The sequence below is a fragment of the Rosa chinensis genome, chromosome 2 (genome assembly GCF_002994745.2).
Source record: "Rosa chinensis cultivar Old Blush chromosome 2, RchiOBHm-V2, whole genome shotgun sequence".
Taxonomy (NCBI): Eukaryota; Viridiplantae; Streptophyta; class Magnoliopsida; order Rosales; family Rosaceae; genus Rosa; species Rosa chinensis.
Window position 1 is genome coordinate 82,680,894 of NC_037089.1, and position 25,168 is coordinate 82,706,061.

A 25,168-nucleotide genomic window follows, 5' to 3' on the forward strand; every position below is an offset into this window, starting at 1 on the left:
GCATATAAGGAATAATGTATTTTGAACAATAGTATGTGACTTGAAATTGCATTCAGAAAGTATATCAAAAGCCACAAAGGTGATAACAAAACAATAATACAGACAGCTAGGTAGGTAGCTTTATTTCTGCAAGAAGGTTTTGCGAACATTAGAAAGAATGAAATTATTCAGGTAGTAGCAACCTAGGATTTAACACACTTTAGCCTTCAACTATTCTTGTCATACAAAGTCATCAATAATTTCATTTGGACAACCTGAACCAAGAGAAGCGAGAACACCATGAGAAAGAAGCTTTGAACAGAACTAAACTCCCCTGCAAGTATATATGTGAAAAAGCATAATATACATTACATTCAAAGGGAAAGAGAAAGACATTTTTCTTATATGCAGAGATAGAAAAAGACAAAGAAGCTTAACAGAGATAAAGAAAGACATATATATACCTTTGGGTTGAGCAGATGCAAGTTCTTGAAGGGTAATAGTGGTGCATGGTCGGGTAAAGAAGTAGAAATTGACAGAGACAAAGAAGCAAAGAAAACAGACATATATACCCAAAAAAAAGATGGAGAACCATATTTTTGACAGTCATTTTTAATAGATATCTAGGTAGTTTTTTATTTTTATTTTTAAATAACCAAGTATTATTGATGCAACGTCTCTAGGGAAAAACCATGGTTGTCCATTTTGATGATTATGTTGTTGGCTAACACCAAAAAAAAAAAGAGATGCGTGATTATCCGAAAATGGAAACAATGAACAAACAGATGAAATATGACCGATGCACAAATGAATTGTATACCAACTGAAGAAAGCATTTGGTTGTGAAAGAGACAGCTTGAAAACCATAGATTCCAACCCTCAAACTCCAACTTGTTAAACTGAATGAACTAAGCATAAAGATTTTGATCGCTCTCATTTTCTTTCTCAAAAACCAAAACAAAAACAACACATAATCAGGTGTTTACCTCAAGTTGTTCTTCTATAGTTCTCCGATCTGCTCCTGCCAAAAAAAAAAAAACAGACACAAACAAAACTATTGATGATAAATTCTTCAGCAGTTTCTCAACCCAAAATTTATCAAAAACCGAAATTAAAACTCTTAACGATTGAAAAATTGTTAAACATAAGTACAAAACCCTGAATTTAAGTTTAAAATTTGCAAAAGCCAACCTGGTTTAAGTTTTATCTACTCAAGTTCTCCGAAAATCTTTTATGTTTTGGCCTTCTGCTGTTGATCTCCTTCCTTTTTGTATGAACTATACATGGTCGTGGAAATCTAACTGTATCCCACAATCAGAATTCAAGAGAGTCATGAACGGTTACTAAACCTGGAACCAGATTCATACAATTAAGAGAGAAGAAAACTACTAAAGCAAAAATAATATAGCCTCTTCGGGTACAAAACTGGAACTCCAAATCCTCAATTGCTCGGCCAGAAATGGGGTAGGGTTTGTTTAAATTGTATGAATTGAGATCATGATAAAAGAAATCATCAATTCACTTTCTTTTTCAAAAGCAAGCTCGATGTCGATCAGCAATTCCTCCCCAGCACTCTCGCTGACTTCCTCCTTTTGTTTCAGTTTTAGAGAATGAACCGCCTTTCATTCACGTACGTATTATACTATATACTAAAGCCCGGTTACTGTTACTACTGTTCCGGTTACTAGAATAACAAAAAATCAAACAACATACAATGCCAAAACAACATTCCCTTAAGCGCCAATTTTAACCATGACAAATACTTGTTTTCTCAAAAATGCATTATTGTGCTTATTTGCTTTTGCAGGTTTCACTGGACTTACAGCATATAGTGATTTTTTCAAAGTATGCAAACTGAAGAAGGGGAAAAAAGTGTTTGTCCCTGCGACTTCTGATTTGTTGGGAATTTGGTGGGATAATAAGCTAAGGTTTCCGGTTCCTATATATGTTGGTAGATGCGCAGGAAGGAAAGCACCACCTCAACTGAATTTGAACGCGTTACAGGTAGCAATGCATTCAAGGACAAAGAAGAGCCTGATTTAAAGTCAGCTCTGCAAAGGTAAATCCTAACTTTCATAATCATCAAGGGCATTTATGCTATGAATCTCATCAAAACTGGCCCATAATTCAAACAAAAAAAATGAGACTACATTTTTAAATAAGTTGCTTCAGAATCACCAGATTACAATGATTACATATTAGGATGCTCAGGCTCATTAAAAAAAAGCATACAATCCTTGTTCACACTTTTAACTTTCTTAAGAAGTTTGTGTTCACTTCCGATTTTGTCCAAATAAATCAGCAATATAATGCAAGTAAATATCATATGATTATATCAATACATACCACATGCAGGACTCTGTTTCATATCTTGTTTCTGGAGGCAACTTCCTTGAAAGCTTGACCTGCATGGAATAAGTAAAGTACAGAAAGAATGAATCCAGAATGATAAAAGGTCAGGATTTGTGATGGTATTTTTCAAAACAATAGGACTTTAGCATAATAGACTAACTTGATTAAATTAACATTACAGGAACAATCTTCTTACCCTTTTCTTCATTTTATGAGATGATATTGTTGAGTCCTTGTAGGATTAGAACATTTGTTCTTGGTTTTGGTAGCAACAGACCATCCTACTGTTACATTTTGTTCCTCATCATTCTATTACATGATTCAGTAATGCATGCCCTTTAAGAACTAACATGCTAAATTCTCAACCTTTTAAGTCAAAGAGTAGTGAAAGTTTTGGCCTTGATTTCTTGTTCCATGACTGATTCCTCTTCTGCTTCTCCTTATAGCTTCGTAAGAACAAAACAACATATACAAATCGAGTCATCAAACAGTGTCCATCTGAAAACAAAAAATGTAGATGGATATTGCAGCTTTGGCTCTGACTTTGAGGTGGGCATGGCTGACATAGCCTTTAAGCAGAGGCAGAGTTGTTAAATACTTCACCACTGCTCTTAGCACCTTGTCTGCTTCTTCGCAAACAAACGTCTTGTCTTGTGAGGCCTCCAGCAGCAATTGCAATAGCTGCAAAAACCCATCATGCAATCCAAGCCGTTAATATGATGATCAAAATTGAGAAGTAGTACAACAGGATTGGATACACACAAATTGGTCAAATGCATCAGGGGTGGTGGAGTCGAGCAAACTGTCACCAAAGGTATTGAAGATATCAGCCGAAGCATGATAGAGGTCTTGATCAGAGCAGTCCTTGGATTCTTCATTGACTTAACCAATACCACCATCACTTTCTCCCTACATATAATCAGCATATACATGTTAACAAAACCATCAATCTCAAATAAAAAATAGAATAGGAGCCAAAGAAAGAAACACTTAACAGAGTTGGCACCAAAAGAGCAGAGTGAAACAGACCAAAATGCCTAGCATTGTTCAGAGACTCGCACACTGATACTCAGATTTAGGATGTCAAATTTGAAATATGCAAAAGCTGAAAACTTGTTTAAAGAACCTTAGTTAGTACGAATTTTAACTGAAATAAACTGGGCAATAATTCAACCGAAAAATGAAACTACTTGGAATTCTAAAACTGACTTGGATTGATCATGCAGCAGCAAGAAGCCAAGAGGATGATGTATGCTTTGTCTGAGCTTGCCTTTTTATGTACAGAAACTAAAACCCACCAAGTTTAGAGGCTTAAGAAACTGCGAAAGAATAGACAGAGGAAATTAGAATCAATAGTCTTGCTTTCCACAATGGGAAGTCAAAGAGTTTTGTTGGATAGTCAAGAAATTTACAGTGATTTGATTGAAGCGTATGTTGCTGTTGGTGAGTTAGATAGGGCCATTTCGGTATATGATCGAATTAGGGGGTCTGTAGTGCCATCGTTGCAGTGTTGTTGTGTTCTACTTGATCAATTGGTGGGAATGAGGAAGACCCAATTGGAGTTTCGAGTTTGTAGTGATATGGGGGTTTTGATTTGAGAGATGTGAAGAAGGCCACATTTGAGGATGTCATTAGACTGCCTTGCAGGGATGGAAAGATTCAGGAGGCAGGAGATTTTGTAAAGATGGCTATGGCTTTCAAACTCATCAAGCCTAGCAACTTGGTTTTAAATGAAGTTGCTGAAGGACTGATGATTTGATGAGTTTATGCTGAGATAAAGTTTATGCATTCTCTATGAAGCAATTTGGGGACAAGAAGAGCAGAACCATATTTGCAAGAACTAGAAGTTTTAGGCTTCATCCTTTGGTATCATGATTGGCTGGAGCTGTCGTGAAGGAAAGCTTAAAAGTGCCTTTGTTTACCTATCAGAGATGTTCAGAAGACACCTAAAACCCCATATATGTACCTATAATATATGCTCTTATCAGCGGGATCTTTATGGAGGATTGGAGAGTACGTATGTGGAAGTATGCTGGGGAAGTCTTTGATGAGATGGTAGATAGGGTGGACTACACCTGATTTGTCAACTTTCAGGATTCTCTTAGCAGGCTATTGTAAAGCTAGACAATTTGATGAAGCCAGAAGGATAGTTTTTGATATGGCAAGCCATGGACTGACTCAATACTATTCAGATGACGATCCACTATCCAAAGCATTTATGGTTCTGGCTTTCAAGCCATTAGCTGTGACATTGAAGAGAGAGAATGATGTGGGGTTTGCTAAAACGGAGTTTAATTTATGATGATCTTGGGAATGCATTTTATTTGGATACAGACCTGGATGAGTATGGGAAAAGAGTCACTGGGATCCTAGAAGATTGCATGGCAACTAATAATTACTCTCTTATGATGAAAGAATGCAATCGTGGAAACTTGAAAGGGTGCAGTGGTCTTTCTCTCACCTTTCCATTTATCTGTCTATGATCTCTGACTTACTGGTCGAAAGGGCTTTCTGCATCCCCTTTACGTACCAAGGGAATCACCAGCATTGTAATAAAAAGCTTCACTTGGTAAATCAGCTAGACCAAGAAACTCCAAATTTTCTTGCCCAAGCATACGAGAAGAAAGGATTGACATATATATAATGCAATGCAAGGATAGTAGTGAATGGAATGATACAAAGGCATCTTAAAATCAATGGGACTTACACTGCTTCAGTAAAAGGTTTTTGTATGAAAGGAAACTTGAGGGAGCTGAATGCTTGCTGGAAATTGGAATATTGCTCAAATTGACAGATAATTACCAGGGCCGGAAGATCGTAAAGCCTTGATGGAATGTCTTTGCATTAAAGAAATGCTGAGACAAGCAGTGCAGCTTCTTGAAAGCATACTGATATCTCACCCAGACTTAAGGTCAGATAAGTGTCATATGATCCTAGACAAACTTTTTGTTACAGGTTGTACAGGAATTGCAAGCATATTGTTAGAAGAACTTGAACAGCGTGGTAGCATCCTGGATCAGGTGGCCTATAACAATCTTATTAGACGATTGTGTAAGGACATGCAAGAATTTTTGGGTAGCCTTTACATGTTGAAACCATGATTTTGAACACTCAGGTTTATGCAAGAATAAAGATTAATTGTGGAGGCAATCTGCCTTGTTGCTCGAGAAAACCAAAAGAGTCTGTCGATTCTTTTGGGCTTGTGCGGTTGTGCCGCAGGTATTGAACGATCTACTCTACAGAGGTGTGGGCTTAGTAAAAGTACTAGGATTACAAGGCGTAATTAAGTCTTAATACTTGAAGAAGGAATAATTATGTATCATCTCTTCTGCCTATCAAATTTGGTTTTGGCATCTTACACCGATGGGGAACATATAATTTCATGTTTGGTTTTGACATCTTACACTGGGGAACATATAATTCCATTTTTTTTCTTTCTAAAAGGGTATAATTCCAAAGTTTATAGGATGATGACTTGAGCATCAGTCTTTACTTCTTTCAGCTTTTGTTGGACAACTGCCCTACCTCTTCTTTCCCAATGGAAAATCCAAGGCTTGTCTTCATCTTTGTCCTCGTCTTCATCCTTGCTTAATTCCCGAGCCTCCACCCCTTCATCGTCATCCTCATTCTCATCCTCGTTCTTGTTCTCATGCTCACTCCCTTCCTCAACCTCATTGTCCTCCTCGTTTTCATGCTGTGTCCCTTCTTCGTTCTTGTTCTCATCCTCTCTCCCTTCCTCAGAGTCCACATCCTCATTCTCGTCCTCATTCCCCTCCTGATAATAAGAACAATCGTAATTGGTCCACCTTCCACAGCCGTGGTAGTGTTTTCCTAGTGTATCTATCACCATTACCTCAAGCTTTGTTGCAAATTTAAGAATGCAAATGGCCAACTCTATCTCTAGCCGCTTGCCTTGGAACCCCTGCATTTTCACTTTTCTTAAATGATTATGTGAGAATCCGGAAAGATTCCCGATCTCTCCTTGATAGCTATAAGCTCGTGTCGTTAGTACGAGTTCTTCCAAAAGAGGTGCAGCCTTGAGAAAACTCACTACACTCCCAAGGTCAAAATCTGAATTAAAGAGATCCAAGCTCACATGCTTGAGCTTTGAAAATGTTGGAAGTGTTTCTGGTATATTTTCCAGTTCAGTAAACGACTGCAGATGAAGAGTCTCAAGGGAAGGACACAAGGCGAGTAGGGTGAACGCATAAGGTAATCCATGGATACCACTAAATCCCCTAAAAAAGAATCTTACAAGCTGTGGAGTTTTCATGCAAGAAATGTCAAAAATAATTCCATCATATTCAAAGAAGGAAAGATTTACTGCGTCAATTTCTATTTTCAGTAATTCATCGCACTCGAGCACCTTCAGATCCCTGAGATGACACGATGGACCAATAATCAGATTTGAGAGTCGCACCCTGCATTTTATCAACGTCAAGCCTTCAAGGAGCACACAAATCGAGAACAGATGTTCCAAAAATCCTGGATCAACGAAGACCTTGTTTAGACAAAGAGCTGTTAGCTGAGCCAATCTGTTAAAATCAGTAGGCGGTTTTAGAACACATCTGTGCAGTGACAAATGCTTTAGGGCTGCTGCATTATTCAACTCTGAAAAGATCCAGTGGGGAAAAACGTAAAATTCTGCATAGTCCCAATGTGTGCTATTCAATAAGTGAAGGTCGAGAACTTTAGCTCCCTTCGCAATTGCAAAACGAATCCACTTATCAAGTATGGCCGTAGATTCTACATCAAAAAAGAATGCCACTCTGAGAGACTCTACCTTGTTTCCAGAGTAGAGCTCCAAAAGTTTATTCACACGTCTTACAAAGCATTGTCTGTCGAATCTATCAACCAAAAAAGGAAGTCTATCCTTTTCTTCATGTTTCTCAATGAGCCTGGCATACTTGCTTCCAAAAATGTTTGGAATGTCAAATTCCAGATTGGGCCTTGGACCCTTCCAAAGGTCCCTCCATCCCCGGGATATCAAGCAGGTATCCACTGCATCTTTTATTCTTAAACTAGAAAGTATGTATGACAGAATGCAATCCGGAATTTTATTAACCCGATCCTTACTGTCTTCCTCAACCTGAAAACATACGTCAACAAAACACGTTAAGGTAATTCCATAATAGTGCAATAGTAACTTTATATGAAATGATTGACAAGGTTGGTTATCTTTATCAAATTAAATCCCTGAATAATTTTAAAGAAAAAGAAATAATATTATCAACAGAAAAAAATGTACTGAAGTTTACAATTAGACTAGATAGCTTTGTCCAAAAAATAAATAAATAAATAAAGCAAGCATATCTAGGGCATCTCAAACACTGTTGGACATCACCACTAGCTAAATGGTGAAAGCAAATATGACTTGGCTTCTTTAGAGTTTTTCTCCAGCAATGGCCTTTTAAACTTCTATATTGACTTTGTCCAGTATCTTGGAGAACTATTAGCTATATATATATATATATATATATATATATAGAGAGAGAGAGAGAGAGAGTACCACAGCTATTATTTCATTGCGGTCCATATCCAAGGAATAATCTTTTGCAAGTCCCACTGGGTTTATAAAAGACTTTCAATCTTCTTCTTTTTTCTATTCTGTGTCTTTTCTTTTTCACCCTTTCTATAACATACCCAGGCGTCCTCAGGCGTCCTCACTGCTACTCTGGATGAGGAACTCCCTCCCTTCTCCTCCACTCTTTGTTCACACAGTTAGATCACAAGCTCTTTGTCCCAAAATTTATCCTGCAGCAAGTGTAGTTCACCAATTCCACCAAATGCCCTGATCTCTAGGCAAAGATTGTGCGAGTGTGCAGTTATGAGTCCAAATGTGCTGCACAGCAATTAAAGTTGAATCTTGACTACCTGTCAATCAAGCAGAATCATATTAAAATCAAGGCATCAGCAAGATTGTAACATATAACAAAAATACAATAGCCACATCCTTCGGAACCTAGTTACAGATACATCTGTTGCTACCAGTGGCAGTGGCGGATCCAGGATTACAACCTTGGTGGGGCTTGAACTTCTTAATTAAGGCAAAAAAAATTATAGTGGAGAATCTCGACCCCCAATTTAATCAAATGTAACAGAAACAATTTAACAACCTGTGCAAAACCAATTTACCAATTTAATCAAATGTAATAGAACAACTAGAGTTTATAACTTGGTCATTTGGTTGCCTAAAACACAAACATGATATCAGATTGGTATCAATTACGCTATCCTAATTATGCTATCAGATTCACAGCAAAACACAAACATGCTATCCTAATTGCAAACAGCATTAAATCTGCAGAAAATAAAATAAGGAAAAAACAAACCCACATCAGATATCTAGCAAATATATAGTTTCTAGATAAAAGGAATGCTGCTGCTTTTACGATTACAAAACAGAAAATCAAAGCACCCTGATAAAAGTCATCCCTTAGATTGCCGAAAGAGAAGATGAAACCAAGTGGAAAAGTTGATGTACTATGGCTAGTTATGCTATCAATTAATTTGATTTGCTGTACTCATATATACCAGTCCAAAGAGGAAGAAGAACAAACTGCCATCAACCAAATTGCAATCCATACTTACACACAGTTAAGAGAGGAAGAACTGAAGAAGACTGAGGAATCGGTTAGCGGACCTGAGAGTCTCAGATCAATGCCGCGCCAACTTAATATAGCAGGAGAAGAGGAAGGGAAAAACAATCCTACCGACCTAGTTATAGGCAATCGCCATGGATCAGGGCTTTCCCAGTGGGTTTCGGATGGATGTCCCGTTCCGGAGATTATGGGCTTTTTGAATTTGTGGGCTTTTTAATGCAATTAACAAGAAAACAAAACCACTGACTAAGTGGATCTCCTAGTTCTTGTTCTCTTTCGGCCCAGGCCCATACCCGCCAAAATTGAGGCCCAGATTGCAGTACCCGGTTCTGGGATTTGTAGTCAGATTGAGAAGTTGGTTTTGTATAACAGGTATGGGCAAGCACTTGAAATGTTTGAGTTTTTGGAATCTAGAGGTGAGTATGAAGTGGGTGGTGGTACTTATGATGCTTTAGTGAGTGCTTGTATTAGCTTGAAATCGATTAGAGGAGTGAAGAGGGTGTTTGGTTATATGATTGGTAATGGGTTTGAGTTGGATCAGTACATGAGGAACAGGGTTTTGCTTATGCATGTGAAATGTGGGATGATGATTCATGCACGCCACCTGTTTGAGGAAATGCCTGAGAGAAATTCGGTTTCGTGGAACACGATAATTGGGGTCTTGTGGATTGTGGAGAGTTCATGGAGCCGTTCGGGTTGTTTTTGGATTTGTGGGAGGAGTTTTCTGATGGGGAGTCGAGGATATTTGCCACAATGATCCGGGCTTCGGCTGGGTTGGGACTCATTTCTGCAGGGAGACAGTTTCATTCGTGTTGTGTGAAGATGGATTTTTGTGTCTTGTGCGTTGATTGATATGTATAGCAAGTGTGGGAGCATTGATGATGCTCACTGTGTTTTTGATGAGATGCCGAAGAAGAATGCCATTATAGCAGGTTATGAACTTCATGGTTATAGTGAGGAAGCTTTGAGTATGTACTATGATATGCGTGATTCTGGTGTGCCGATGGACCATTTTACGTTTTCCATGATCATAAGAACATGTGCAAGGTTGGCGTCGTTAGAACATGCAAAGCAAGCACATGCAGGTCTAGTTCGTCATGGTTTTGGGTTGGATATAGTGGCAAACACATTGCTTGTGGACTTCTATAGCAAATGGGGGAGGATAGAAGATGCTCATCATGTTTTTGATCAGATGCCTAACAAGAATGTCATATCTTGGAATGCCTTGATTGCTGGATATGGTAACCATGGTCGGGGTGATGAGGCTGTTGAGATGTTTGAGAAGATGCTTCAAGAAGGAATGGTACCCAACCATATATGTTACCTTTCTTGCTGTCTTGTCTGCTTGCAGTCGTTCAAGTTTATCAGAACTTGGATGAGAGATTTTTGAATCAATGAGCAGGGATTACAAGATTAAGCCCCGTGCTATGCATTATGCTTGTATGATTGAATTGCTAGGACAAGAGGGCAATTTAGATGAAGCGTTTGCAATAATAAGAACTGCTCCCTTAAAGCCTACAGCAAACATGTGGGCTGCTCTGCTGACAGCTTGTCGAATCCATGAGAATTTAGAGCTTGGCAAAATTGCTGCTGAAGAGCTCTATGGGATGGAGCCTGAGAAGCAAAGTAATTATGTTGTGCTCCTAAATATATACAACAGTTGTGGAAAGTTGAAGGAAGTTGCTGCTGTTGCTCAGACTCTAAGAAGAAAGGATTTGAGAATGCTTCCGGCATGCAGTTGGATTGAAATTAAGAAACAGGTACATATTTTTCATTCCGGAGATGAAAGGCATGCCCAAACAAGAGAGATTTACGAGAAATTGTAGTGAGGGACGCCAGCAGATTCCACCACTTCAAGAATGGGAGTTGTTCTTGTGGGAATTACTGGTGATGGCTAAGTTACTTTACTTGTAGCGTTATATTATTTATTGTAAACATACAATAAGGTCAATTAATAACAGGAGTTGTTTTACTGGAAAATTCATAGGGTGCTCTGAACCTGATTTTTTTTTTCCCAAGATTCATAGTTCCAACTTCCAAACGAGTACTGTTACCTGTTGTTCTTCCAAAAAAAAAAAAATTCCCCTCTTTTCCGCTAATGCTATGAGTTCCTAAAAACAGCAAAGAACTGCTAGACTAGAATCACTAGATACAAGGTTCCACGCTTAGAGAGCTTGAAAACTGGGTTTGATGGCATTATGATAAAGAAGTTGCAGCCTACTGTTATAGGAGAACTGTAGGAATTGAAGCTAGTGTGTGTTTGAAATTACTATAGTATATTAATCATACTCTTTTATCAACTATCAAGGATTCAAGATTGTCATTCTTTGTCATGATTCTTTTTTATCCCAACTTGTGTAGTTATCATTAGACTGAATTGCAAATATAAAGTAATAAATTTACAAGAGAAACGGTAAATCATATTGGACTTTATATCCTTCTGAAATAAGATCACTATCAACATGCATGATGAAAATATGATATAAATCCTTGTCTATATGCAAATTAACCTTAACTTGTAATACGTCGAACCAAAAAGGCCCAAAGGGCATCATCAAAATACATTGAAGTCCTACAATTGAAGCTAAAAGGATGAACTGCGCCTGCTGATATATACACTCTGCCTAACAAATCAAAACAGCAGAGCTCCACTTTTGTGCTCTTGGAAACAAGATGTAGAGAGAGGTTGGATTGCGTGGTAACGACGTCAATTACTTGCCAAAAATGAAGAAAAAAGTTGAACATTTCCTATCTCAAGACAATCAAACACATTGATTGTCATTGAGAATTTTGAGTTTCGGTGTCGTCTTGTCCGTACCAGTCATCGTCAGACGACGAAAACACCAAGCTCTCAATGTATGCATCCTCTTCTTGGTCCAATCCCATATCAAAGTCATCATCATTTCCCAGACTCATAGGATCAAGACCATCGTCATGATGATATGTCACGAGTATAGGAATATAGTCCCTTATATGCTCCTCTACTAAACCCACTAATACATCTTCAGCGTTATCAACATTTCCAAGACCTATAGGATCAACACCATTTTCATGATCTGGTATGAGTATGGGGATGATATCATCTGTCTCATCATCATCCTCCATTAGTAGGTCATGAATGCTAACATAAGGACCATCATCATCATGATCATCTTCGTACTCCTGAACAAGTATGGAGATGAGGTCCGGCACAACTGCGAATCTCCGGCACAGTGGGCAGCAAGCATTCTTTGCAAGCCAAGCGTTGATACAGTGAACGTGAAACATGTGCTTGCACTTAGGCATCTCCTTGACATGGTTCACTTCCTGCAATTCTTCCCAGCATATGTTGCAGATCTCCGACGATGCTTGCTTCTTTATATCCACCGGTGGCTGGCCGTTGGCCATTGAAGTCGGCAGGTTCAAGTAGGTGTCTCGAAAATGTATTGGGGCCTCAGCGTAGGTTGATGAATGAATACATAAGGAAAGGCTTGGAAGGGAGTCCTCCTTTTAAAGGGAAATTAAGGTCTCCCTATCCCTAAAGGAAAAGGAATTGCCCAGCATTTCCCGCCAAAATTTAAAAAGTATTAATCCTAAAGGAGGGAAATTAAGATCTCCGTATCCCTAAAAGAATGGGAATTCCCGCCAATTGTACTTGGGTTCCAAGGAAAAAAATCGGTTACAACTTACAAGCTAATTTCAACATCGTAGTCAATATTATTGATGATCTCATTACCCATTCTCTTGTACCTATTTCAAAATCGCTTTCTAGCTAGGGATGAGTACTTATATATTTTGGGTCTTTTAAGTGCTTGCATTAGCTTAAAATCTATCAGAGGAGTGAAGAGGGTATGTAATTACATGATTAACAATGGGTTTGAAGTGGATCGATAACAGGGTGTTGCTTATCATGCGAATGAAAATGTGGCATGCATGATGATTGATGCACGTAACCTAGTTGTTCGAGGAGCTTAATTGGTCTTGTGGAATACAATAATTGGGGGCCGGGTCTTGTGTGGACTCTGGAGAATCCATGGAAGCGTTCCAATTTCTAAGTAAGTGGGAGGAATTTTCTGATGGCATGTTCTTTGGGACTCATTTTTGCAGTGAGAGTTCCGTTCATGTGTTTGAAGATGGGTGTAGGTGCTGATATTTTTTGTCCATGGCTGGATGACCTAGAAAAGCGTTAGATGGAACAAGAACTCTTAACATTAATAAAAACATTATCATGCATACACAACATCTGAAATTGCCTGCATGTCATTTTAAAAAAATATATTAGAGAAACGGCTAGCAGAAAATACTAAACATGTACATATACCAAAATATAAAGGTTAAGTATTTGGCATTATTGATCCTTTTTCTCTTCAATCATTTAGTCGAACCAGCACTAGAACGTACATAGCTTTATGCACATCTAGGGAAGATAAGAGACATTAATTCCCGTCGTTTAAGACAGTCCTCCTGCAAATACAGATCAGAAAAAGGCGGAAATGTGAGCTTTTGCATATCTGCTGCATTACAAATTGGAGTCTTGGGTCTGACTCTTATGGAGTACATAGATGGGTAGTATAAAACCCATATAAACAGATTCATCAGATAACAATTTGCACATTAACTAATCTGGTTTCACTGAATCCTAACAAACCCTGAACCGTACCTTCCTAACATCAGCACATCAGAAAATAACAATGCCAGTATTATAATGTCCAGCATCAGAACTACAGAGGATGCTTCCAACAAACATAATTGACAAGAGTTTAAAAAAGATGGCAGAAAAGGAGTTGTTGACAAAAGTTCAAGGACACCCCTAGTCTTGCTAATAACATCTCGGTTCTTACTCCTTTTGGTTGCCAAGACTTTCATGCAACGCTCAGTCTAACCAAATTACGATACACACGACAATGTTATATGGGCATCACAACACAATGAGTGAAATAAACCTGGTCAACAAAGAATAAGAGCAACATTCGTACATACCAGATTCAGTGGGCATGAAATGTCATACTCTTCCAACGCCGATTCCACTATAGCTAGGCAAGCTTCTTACAACTTTGTTACTGAAAAAAAAAAAAAAAATTATGGGCAGACTCTAATCTTCTCATTCTTTGAAATAACAATTAAAATTCTGAATCACAAATTAAGTAAACATAGACACAGTGAAACAAAAGCAAAACTACTGTGGACGTAAGATGGTAAATATGTTTAGTGTGAAAACAAGATGGGAAGATTTTGCTCCAGTAACACTGTAACAGTAAACAGAGGAAGCTTAAGAGGGAGGTACCTGGTATTTCATCGGGGATTGAATAGAACGATGTAACTTCATGTTCGTTTTCCATCTCAGTGCGCACCACGACGCCGTTTTCACTGCCGGAAACCTAGAATATATAATACGTACATAATTCTTTTTTGAAATGAAATATTGCAGAGTTTGATTAAAGAGAGAGATGAGGAGATTATGTTTGGGCTGTTTTAGGTATGCTTTTTGTTTGGTCACATTTCTATTGTTTGGAACTTTGCTCCGGGTGAGAATTAGACCTTTGTTAACCTTTGATTACTGCCTTTTAAAACATTCTAAAACTAGAAACTTGGGGGCCTTTGTCTGCGTTATATCAAAGCTTAGGGGTTTGGTCTGCGTAAAATCAAAGCTTAAGGGTTTGGTCTGCGTAAAATCAAAGCTGTGCTTACGCAACTCAACCAAAGCCAAGTTTATGATCACCGGAATTCCATCTCGCTTTTTCCGGTCATCATGATCATGACTGGGTTCTCAAGTTTCCTTCAAGTTCATCGATCACCTGATCGCCACGGCGATCATCAGGACATGGGTGAATGGTCACAAGGAAGACAATGACAACTAAAAACAAGGAGGAGATGATCCAAGTCGCTTTTTCAAAGGGGTAAAGAGGGCAAACAGAGGATATTACTGGGCAAATAGCTAGATTCAAATAAATCAACCATGCACACAACCAACCTGTAATCCAACAAAAAATAATTAAAACATTAGCAAAATATGCATATACTAATCGCCAAAGTCTACGACTCAGATTGCTGCCACTCAGAAACGGCCTCCTGCAAAGAGGGCAGGATTCACTTCTGAGCAGCCAAGACTCGATACAAGGGGAGTGAAACCTATGCTTACAAGGCATCTCCCTCACCTTGGAAATCAAGTCTTCCAAGCAAATAGTGCAATGATCGTCATATTCCGTCGTCCCTTCTTCTGTGACGGAAGAGATTGACTGGGACATTTTGACCATATTGAGATTATTAATTAGTAGTAAAATTAGATATGCTTAATGTTGCTTACTAGTAGTACTGAAGGGTGACTGCTTTGCTTAAAAGAGAGAGAGTGAGAGAGAGAGTGTGTGAGAGACAGAGAGAAAGACAGTAGAAGAGAATGAGATCTGAGGTTGATGACCGAGTGCCGACTACATGCGATTATATAGACCACGGTGGCGTTCATATTACGGTTCTATAATTATTAATTATATACACACACGGTATGTACACTGATCGACACTACAATTAAATTATAAATCGATCAATCAATTGTTTCCCTGGTTAAAAATGAAAAATTAAACAAATCCAAACACATAACCGCCAGTTCTGGGATTTGTACCCAGATGAAGGCGTTGGGTACAAAATCAAAAATGAAAAATCAAAATAGTACTTTTTGATAAACCCTAATGTTCAATCCATATCCCTAAAATCCAAAAAATCTGTGATATCAATCCAGTGTTCGCTCATGCCATTCGTCTCTTCTTCCAAGTCAACGGGCACGGTGAACCTGCAAAGTGGGCAGGAAGCACGCCTGTACAGCCAGTTTTCAATACAGTGCGCGTGAAACCTGTGCTTACAAGGCATCTCCTTGGCTTCACCGCAGACTTTGAAGCTTTCCAAACATATACTGCACTCCATTCCTTCGTCGGTGACTATCACCCTCGGCATGTCTTCTATGGATGCCTTTGATGCTCCCACCACCACGGTAGGCTGATCAGCGAATACAAAATCAATTAAAGCAAGTAATTGTTGCCTTGATGCACTGACGTCAATGGCTGGTGTAGGTAAGGCGAGTACGGGAGTTTCCCCTATCATTTGATCACTAGTACGTGGGTTGGAAAAGTCAGACATGTTTGCCTTTTTATTTTCTTGGTTACTAATTCGAAATTGCAATTAATAAAAAATCGAGATTGAGAACAATATATGTACAGAAACCCAAATTCTTTAGGTCCTAATTCGTCAAGGAAAAGAGTTTCTCGCTCTCCAAGACCATTAAGGGTAAGACGAACTCAAAATCCAATCAACAAACGTTTTTCTTATTAGGGCAATGATATAGGGCCTCAATGAGGCCTAAGATGTGTGGCCTCAAATCCTAGGTGTCATGTCATGTAAGTAAATAACAATTTATTTTCAATTCCATATAATATATCTTGCTACATCATACTATTTCAACACCAACTTTACCCTTTTACATTTCCTTTTAGATGTTAGGAGGTGAATAAATTACATTAATGAATTTAATTAGGTGAAAAAAAATATCAGCTATTAATTATATATTAATTTAAGGGATATGTCTACAGATTCTTTGATCAATATTTTTCTTCATTTAATTAAATTTTTTCCTTTAATTTTTCTTCCCAAATGGCATTAATATATTGAATTATGTGTCAAGAAATAGACGTTAACTTTTCTTTCCAAATATTGATTAATTTCATCCACAAAAATATAGCATTAGTAAATTGAATTTGGGAAATACTTATGTCTAAATTAAGAGGTAAGAAAAAATTACACGTTAGCAACCATTAATTAACATCTACAATCTAAATATAAGGGAAAGACAAACAAAAAATAATAAATTCAGATCTAACTTTTAAACCCTAGCTACATAAAGAGAAAACAATGAACAAAAGAAAAAATACAATTATATGAATATGTATTTTTACATTATATTTTCAAAATTTGCAGGAACCCAACAAAAGTTGAATTCATATACATGTGTTATACAAATCTGTTAATCGAATGTACGTGCAAATCCATTGACTAAATTTCATGAAATTTTTTCTACTCTTGATTGAAGAAAAAAAAAATTGATATTTAAATCTAAGCATGAGTGTAATGAAAAAGAAATGAAAGAAAGCCATTTTTTTTTAGAAGAAAGCCAAAATAATTTTTGAGGTAAAAAACCAAAATAATTTAGAGTCATTAGATTTTGGAAGGGTAAGATGGTCTTTTTCTCAAGAATTACGTGGCATGATTTGACAAATAGATGATTTGTGTAAATGACATGGCATGACACCTAAGATTGAGGCCACAAATCTTAGGCCTCATTGAGGCCACAAATCATTTTCCTTCTTATTAACATTTGGTATATGTTAACAGAATGGGTCAACGCTCCTTTGCTCCACAAAAATTGGAGCAACGTAGTTAGGGTTTGGAAAAAACAGAGGCGGTTCCTTTGCTTATCCGGCTGCACCCTCCCATCGACGACGGCTACCAGCCTCATCGGCAAGCGAAGGGTGTGGCCGGATGGGCGTGTTTTCGCTTGGTGGCTGGAGGTGATCAAGATTGGGGGCTGCAACAGGAGGCGTTTTCTTTTTCTTAGATGAAGACAACGGCGGATTGGTGTTCTGTTGCAGAAAACTTGAGGAATCGAAGAGCGGTCATCTCGGTAAGATTAGGAGGCATATTGACATTGGGTCGGTGTTAGGACAGTGCTGGGTTGGAGAGTTTTGTCATCTGGGTTTATAGTGGAAGGAGATTTCAAAGATGGAGTTTCTCTCCAGGATGGTTTTGTTGACCTTGGCTTAGATGTCAGATAATTGGGGTCGAGTTTACCAACCTCAATCCCAACTTTGCTGTGGCTGATTCTGTGAAGCTTGAGTCGATTTTGTGGAGAAGGAAAGTTGATTGTGGCAGTTTATTTCTATGTTTTTTTAGGCTTTTATTCTTTAGTTCATGGTTAGGATTAATAAGTCCCTCCTCCCTTGAGCGAGGGTTTAGGTGTTTTAGTGGAGTGTCGATACCATTGTTATGGTGTCATGGTCGTTCTGCTGTGTCATGGTCTGGTCTTTTGTCTGTGCTTTCTGCTTATCAACATGATGGTGAATCACCCTTACACGTGGTCTGGCTATTTTTAGATGCGGTGTCTGAACGGGTGAAAACAGTTCATCTTAATGTTGGTGGCAGGGTTGTATCAGTACAGGTTTGGTTGTTACTCATTGTAGCTCGAGAGTATGGGCATAAAATTTGGTTACGGGTTGAGCCTTTTTGGCTCATGGAAGTCACTCATGTTGACGGTCTCGTAACTATGGATCCAATGCTTTGTAATCTGTTTTGTTATTAATAGAATTTTCATCTTCTCAAAAAAAAAAAATGTTAACAAAATGGGTCAAGGACCACCTAATAATTTCCCACATAGGGTGATTAATCATGTCTCTCTCAACATGTACGTAGATCTATACATAAAGTCAAGGGGCTTTCTATGTATGTCAATTTATCTCTTAACTTTTCAATTTTGATAAATTGCACTATAATATTTCAATTTTTGTCGATTTACCCCCTACCGTCAATTTGTCGTTAATTTTTATGTAACTTCATCCAAATTTATAATAAAACCCAACTCAGATGCCTATCACATGAAAGTATTTTCATAATTTACACTACAACATGATAATTTTGTGGTTTACATCATTGATATAATCTTTAGAGATGTGTCCAGTAACTTATTAAGAGTAAAAATACCAAAATGCATTGACATGTGAGTTGAGCTTGACGTCAAATTTGGACGAAATTGCAGAAAACTTGATCACAAATTGACGATTGGGGATACATTGGTAAAAATTGGAAAAATGATGGTGCAATTGATCAAAATTGAAAAGTCAGGGGGTAAATTAACAAATATGAAAAAGTCAGTCTAATTTGCCATGTACAGATTTTAAATCAGTTAACTAAATATATGATTGGACAATAAGAATAATCTGTCAGCATTGTTACTAGTATTCAATAAACAGTTTTTTTTTTTCTTATGTTAAAACAGGAGCCTGGAAGAGCAAAGAGCTCTCCGACCCCAAATTTATTGAAATAAATATAATATACAATCTAACAGGGTGGCATAAAAGCCAAACCCTAGGGGAACAAAGTGAATGACATCAAGTTTAAACAATACAACTAGCACAAAGAAAAAGAACGACAAATCAATGAAAACGAAAATTAGGGAGACCAAGCTTATCTCGTTGACATTGGTCATAAATGAAATGAGGAGGCTTGTCCCACCAAGCACCTGATTATCTTCCCTGAAAATATGAGAAGATCGAAAATTCATCTGAGATATGCGATGCCAATAATTACCCCATCCCACTCGTAAATGCCATGGAACAAGATGAGGATCTCGGAGAAAATTAAGCACAAGTGTCAAATCTACCTCAAGCTAAATATGCTTCCATTCCTTAACCCAAGCCAGCTCAATAACTTGAATAACTACCATGACCTTCGCATTAACAATAGAACAGTTAAACTTTGCTGAATATTATGTTAAATTACATAGAATTATTAATGCATGTTTTTGAATATTTCTTTCCATAGGAAACACCCACTCAACAGGTTGAACCTCCCATACATCAATGTTAAATACAAGTTGCATGCTATTACGATCATCAGCTTGGTAATCGCTATTCCAGCCGTTGGCCTGATCTTCCTCTAGTATTGGCATAGTGGACCTACAAAGCGGGCATGAAGCGTGCCGAAGAAGCCAGGTTTCGATACAAGCCGAGTGAAACCTGTGCTTACAATTAGGCATCTCATTGGCTTAACAGCCCAACTTCAAGACTTCCAAGCAGATACTGCACTTTGATGGCCCTGCAATTGACGTCACTTCCACTTTCGCCATGGCATCTATGGAGGCCTTGGATGCCGGCAGCACTAGCAGCCCTTGGTTGTTGTTCTGGCCTATCAGGGGTGGATCCAAAGCAAGGATGGGTAGGGCTCAAGACCTATCGGGGATTTTGGGAAAAAAAATTACCTACATATACTATATATGAAACTATTTCGTTTCGTTGTTGAAGCCCCACCCATAACTGGAGATTGATCTTTACTCCCTTCGGCTACTCCGTCATACTCTCCCTGACTCCACTCTCATCTATTAGTAGGTGAAGGAATGCAGTAGATTCGATCTCTCTATGACTCCACTCTTCTCCAACACTCCGTCATACTATCCAAGAGCCCACTCTCCTCTGATCGGTCTTTAAAGCTTCTTCTTCTCTATTCCACTCAAGCTTTGATTTAATTCTTGATTAAAGCTCTGGGTTGTTGCATTCATGTTTATGACCCAGTTTTGTTTTTCTGTATTTCTTCAAGGGGAGTGAAATTTGCCCTCCCATTTTTGAAAACCACACACCCTCTTAATAAGTTAATAGTTTATTTTGTTCTCCTTATATTTCTTTCCGATATTTCCCTTACAACCATAGCTTTTTGACTCCTTCCATCTCTCTCTCTGGAACCTCTCTTCCTTCTCATCATCTTCCCATTTCTCTGATCACACAATTATATCTTTCATTTGGTTTTGTTACCTGATCTGGGAATTACATTAATTAGATTATTTTCCTCTGATTGTTAACCGAACATCTCCTCTCCTTTGCTTTCACAATCTTGATTTGCCGAATAAATTGGATTTCATATTGTTTTGACTGTGATTGAAACTCAAAAGATTGAAGAGGAACAACTCAGAAAACAAGTGTACTCAAGACTGTATCCCAAGACGTAAAAGGATCCTCTCCGGCCTCGTCTATGCCATGAGATCGAAATCTCAACCACTGCCCAGATTCCGGTTGCAGCGGTGATGCCAGAACCAGTCGCCGGCAAATCACAGCCCAACACAGCTCCTCGCTTGCTCTTGTCCCTGATCTGAGAAGAACATATCGAAATCGATCTACCCATTCTGATACCAAACAACCATTCGCCATCCCTAGACCACACCTCTGCCAATCTATTCCGGATCAACATCCTCTCCTAAACCGGAACACAACAGCGGGAGAGCCGGCAACGTTTGATGGGGAGAGATCGAACTCACTTTCCTCTGTTCTTCTTCTCTCTGTGTGTGAGGCGCTTTATAAAACCTTCGAATTTGTATGAAACTACTTTATCAAACTAAATGAAAGCCACAAGCACTGAGCCACTTCAAATTGGGCTTTTCCAGTTTTTCTGCCATGATGGCTCTATTAGAGGATCATGAACAACTGTATTCATAAATTTGGCCTTGTTGCTGGGTTTTTTTTTTCTATCGAGTTGGACTGTTGGAGAGAGATTAGAGAGCATGAGAAAATAAAGTGACTGAGCATGGCTATTTTAGGAAGAGAAAAAAGCATCAACTAACTAAAACTATTAAAATATTAAAACGGTGTGTGGTTTTCAAAAAATTTGCACTCCCCTTCTTGAATTTTTGAAAGTTAATGGTATGCAGGAAATTTGCTCTTTGCTGATATCAAAACCAAGCTTGAAGCTTTGTTAAAAGTATAACACCAATCAATTATATCAACTCTGACATAAAATTATATTCTGCTGCTTTTGTAGTGGCTCTTGGCTATAATAATATATATCATCATATTTATGTAAGGGAAGTGATTGGTAATTTGGTATGGAGCAAAGAAAAAGACACAAGTCTAATTCCGAACTGAGAATGGGGTTGGATAGAATTATAAACTTGCTAGGTGATGTTATAGAACTAGTTTTAAGATGTTTGTCAATTACAGAGCTAGTAAGGACAAGCGTTTTATCGCGCTAGTGGAGGTACATAGCAGCTTTGCTTCCACATCTTGTGTTTGATTATAAATGTGTGTTTTTGTTTTGTATAGTGATCAATAAAAACTGAATATTTTGTAGTAGCTTTAGATTAAAGGAACAAAATTGAGTAGTAAGGTCAAGGGAAGAAGCAGAAGAGACCTGACAGCCAATTCCCTAAGGTTTCTCTCTCACCTCGGGGAAACCCTTAGGCCTACGCCGTTCGAATTCTCCTTCTCGTCCGGCGGCGCCCGGACATGGGAGTGGGCCTCCGGCCTTGCCGCAGTCATGGGGTTTGCTGCCGGACGGGAGATCTAATGCCCATAGGACTCAGTCGGAGGATTTGCTTAGGTTTTGTCATAAGGTTTTTCGGCTGGGAGGTTGGCGACGGCGGGGTTCATGTGTTACTGTTCGGTGGCGATCTGTGTTGTTGGGTTCTTGGATCGGCGTTGCCATGGATATTAATCAATGGTGGTGGAAATTCGAGGCCTGGATCTAGATTGTTTTTCTGTGCTGGTGTACGTCACGGCAGCGTAGCTCGGGAAGGCTTGGATCGCCGGGATGATGACGTGGCAGGGTGATCGAGACGACGCAGGTCGGGTGATGTGTGTCAACAGGAACTTGGCCGGACGGTGATGCACGTCAGGGGAGGGGAGGAAAAGGTGGACTGGACCGTACCGAATTGATGGCCCTGGTGCAATTTCCTTGCTGGACTACCCTATTGGGCCACAAAATATTGGGCTGGGTTCTGCTCTAGTCCATTACTATTTTGGGCTAGGGTTTTGGCTCTTGGCCCAAACCTATGTTTTTAGCTTTTTGTCTAATTACAATTAGTTCCCTTGTATTTGGAACCTAACGAGTGTTTTGTTTAGCTTGTCTATTTGCTATGTTTTTTTCATAGCTTATAGGCTCGCTGTTATGCGAGCGATAAGTTCAAATATAGTTGGTCTATCCTATGTATCACTGTGGCTCCTCCACGAAGTCTTGCCTGGCCATTATTATGTGTCAGCGGATGGGTATGTAATGGCCTTCTTGGCATGCGCTATTATCAATGGAATTACCATTATTTCAAAAAAAAAAAAAGGAACAAAATTGAGTTTTTTTTGTTTGTATGGTAATCAATAAAGACGTGTTTTCCTTCTAACTCATGCTTCTGTTTTATTTTTGTTCTTATTCATGCTTGTGCTCTTATACATGAAATATGTGGTCTGTTGCGACTTGCAAGAGTTCTTTGTAGACATGGTGTTAATCAATTAATCAATTTCTATCACCAATATTTTTTATTTTGTTAGAAATGTCTAGCCCCACTAAGTTTTTATTCCTGGATCCGCCCATGCATCTTATGTTCGAGTTCAAATTGAACATTGATACGTACTGCAGGGAAGACTGTGATAGGCGGGCCAGAAGGAACTAGATTTTGGTGGGACATGTATGTACGCAAGTCTTATTATAGCTTGCTTAATTCTACTTGCAGTGTAGGAGAAGAAAGAGGTCGGGGTTTGAGGAATGTGCATGGTCTATATGTAAGAGATAAGTCAGGTGGTCTAGTCCATGATGGATTCCTGAGCCTTTTCGATTTGGAAGAAGACATGATTAATGACTAATCTGTTGTAGAGAAACTGAATTTGAGAGGAATTTGCTGTGTATTCTCATTGATAATAGGGGTCTCTTTATATAGAGGATTACAATGCATAGAATCTCAATCATACAAGGAAAGTAATTCTACATTGATTAGGATTCTAGATCCTTCTAATTAAATCCTATTACCACTAGGTCAAGTAACTTAGAGTTTGGGCTAAACACAAATTAGGTTTTCCTTCAACACTCCCCCTTGTGTTGCCCAAACGCGGTGCTTCTCTCGTTGCCTCGTTAAAAACCTTGCCGAGTAACAAAAACCTAGTGGGACAAAAATAACCTCGGTCGAAGGGGAAAAAGAGCACAACACACCCTTCACGATTCGAGACGAACATGTAGACATCTCCCCCTGATGTCTGCACCTCCCCCTGATGACTACGATCATGGGAGTTCAGATAATTTTCGCAAGTCAATTCTTGCCACATGTTTCTCGAACGTGGATTTGGGCAATGACTTAGTAAACAAGTCCGCTACATTGTCCTCAGATCGAACCTAGTTCACTTTGATCTCGAGGAGTGTCTGTTGTTGCTGATTATGCTTGGTGTTGTCGCTTTTGATGTAGCCTTGCCTCATTTGTTCAAAACAAGTAGCATTATCCTAAATACTCGTAGGCTCATCTGTGGTAGACTTCAAACTACAACTGCTCGAACATGCGTAATTATGGATCCAATCCATATACATTCGCGAACCACTTCGTGAAGAGCAATGATCTCTGCATTGTTCAAAGATATAGCGACTACGGTCTGTTCTGTAGACCTCCAAGATATCACGGTCTTTTCCCATGGTGAACACTTAACCAGTTTGGGAGCGACCTTTGTGTGGGTCAGAGAGATACCCAACATCAGCAAAACCTTCCAAAACACATGTCGTTTTGGGATGGGGATAGAGAACGTAGGTCAGCGTTGGCGGCGTACCTGGTGTGTGATGGGTCTGAATCCATCATATCTTTGTAGGGATAGAACAAGCCCATATCATTCATATATCTCAAGTATCGAAAGATATCTTTTACACCAATCCAATGGCGTCGAGTTGGCGCAGAGCTATTTCTAGCTAACAAGTTCATGGTAAATGAGATGTCTGGTCTTGTGCATTGAGCTAAGTACAATAATGCGCCTATTGTACTTAACTAGGGCATTTCTGCCCCTAGCGCATCTTCGTCATCATCCTTCGAACAAAGAGGATCCTTTTCAGGATCAAGACTACAGATGATCATGGGGGTGCTTGGAGGCTTGACCTTGTCAAAATGCCTAAGCATCTATCGACACGATGCTCAAGTTCCAAACCGAGCCATAATCGTGTTCTCCCAAATCCTTCATCTCAAACTACAGATTTCAAGTGTTCAGCGGTTTCCCTTAACTCTTTAAAGGCTTTAATGAAGATCATGTCCAACATGAAGCGCGATAGAATCTGAAACTTGTCATAGAAACGCGTGGGCATATCCCTTCCCAATCAAGTAGTCACTTTAGTGAGCGTTTCAACCTAATTGTAAACGCGCTCCGTGGTCTAGAACTAGGGCTGGGCGTCCGGACCCGAAAGACCGAGGGCCAGACCCAAACCGAGTGAAAAAGCCCGAATCGGTTCAGTTTTGGAATTGAAATTCTCGGTTCTGTCTAAAGCCCGACCCGAATTGAAATTTTCGGTTCGGTCTCGGGTTCCATATTTTCAGGGCCCGAAAGCCCGAACCGACCCGAATACTGTAGCACATGCCACATGTCAGTCTATGATTGGGTGTTAAAATAATAAGTTAAATATTAAAAATAATAATAATACACAACGTCACAACCCTAAACCTAAAGGCCTCCGTGTCCACTAACTCGAGTTCCAGGCCTACTCGACAGCCTCCTCTAGTCCTC

At 38.9% G+C, this 25,168-nt stretch overlaps 2 protein-coding genes, 2 long non-coding RNA genes and 1 pseudogene across 4 annotated transcripts; 1 reads left to right on the plus strand and 4 right to left on the minus strand.

Moving 5' to 3' along the window:
* On the minus strand, window positions 1–1,538 carry LOC112190578. The gene is made up of 3 exons (XR_002932458.2): window positions 1,171–1,538; window positions 966–1,000; window positions 1–254 (listed from the first exon to the last, which is right to left on the minus strand). It is a non-coding gene; the product is annotated as an uncharacterized LOC112190578 (long non-coding RNA).
* A 4,253-nt stretch (window positions 1,539–5,791) lies between these two features.
* On the minus strand, window positions 5,792–8,547 carry LOC112184966 (FBD-associated F-box protein At4g13985). Its single transcript, XM_024323186.2, has 2 exons — window positions 7,841–8,547; window positions 5,792–7,420 (listed from the first exon to the last, which is right to left on the minus strand). The coding sequence occupies exons 1-2, from the start codon at window positions 7,865–7,867 to the stop codon at window positions 5,792–5,794; spliced, it is 1,656 nt and encodes a 551-aa protein (XP_024178954.1). The 5' UTR covers window positions 7,868–8,547.
* A 240-nt stretch (window positions 8,548–8,787) lies between these two features.
* Window positions 8,788–10,900, plus strand: LOC112185211 (annotated as a pseudogene).
* A 2,367-nt stretch (window positions 10,901–13,267) lies between these two features.
* On the minus strand, window positions 13,268–15,197 carry LOC121051493. The gene is made up of 3 exons (XR_005805878.1): window positions 14,197–15,197; window positions 13,893–13,972; window positions 13,268–13,376 (listed from the first exon to the last, which is right to left on the minus strand). It is a non-coding gene; the product is annotated as an uncharacterized LOC121051493 (long non-coding RNA).
* Window positions 15,198–15,599: 402 nt separating this feature from the next.
* On the minus strand, window positions 15,600–16,040 carry LOC112185212 (E3 ubiquitin-protein ligase MPSR1). The gene has a single exon (XM_024323416.1). The coding sequence runs from the start codon at window positions 16,038–16,040 to the stop codon at window positions 15,600–15,602; it is 441 nt and encodes a 146-aa protein (XP_024179184.1).
* Between the last annotated feature and the right edge of the window lie 9,128 nt (window positions 16,041–25,168).

Excerpts from the sequence above, each read along its gene's own strand:
- LOC112185212 (XM_024323416.1), bottom strand. The coding sequence starts at position 16,040 with ATGTCTGACTTTTCCAACCCACGTACTAGTGATCAAATGATAGGGGAA.
- LOC112184966 (XM_024323186.2), bottom strand. The coding sequence starts at position 7,867 with ATGGACCGCAATGAAATAATAGCTGTG. Across the intron at positions 7,421-7,840 it reads GCAATGAAATAATAGCTGTG|GTTGAGGAAGACAGTAAGGA; the intron begins GTACTCTCTCTC and ends GTATGTTTTCAG.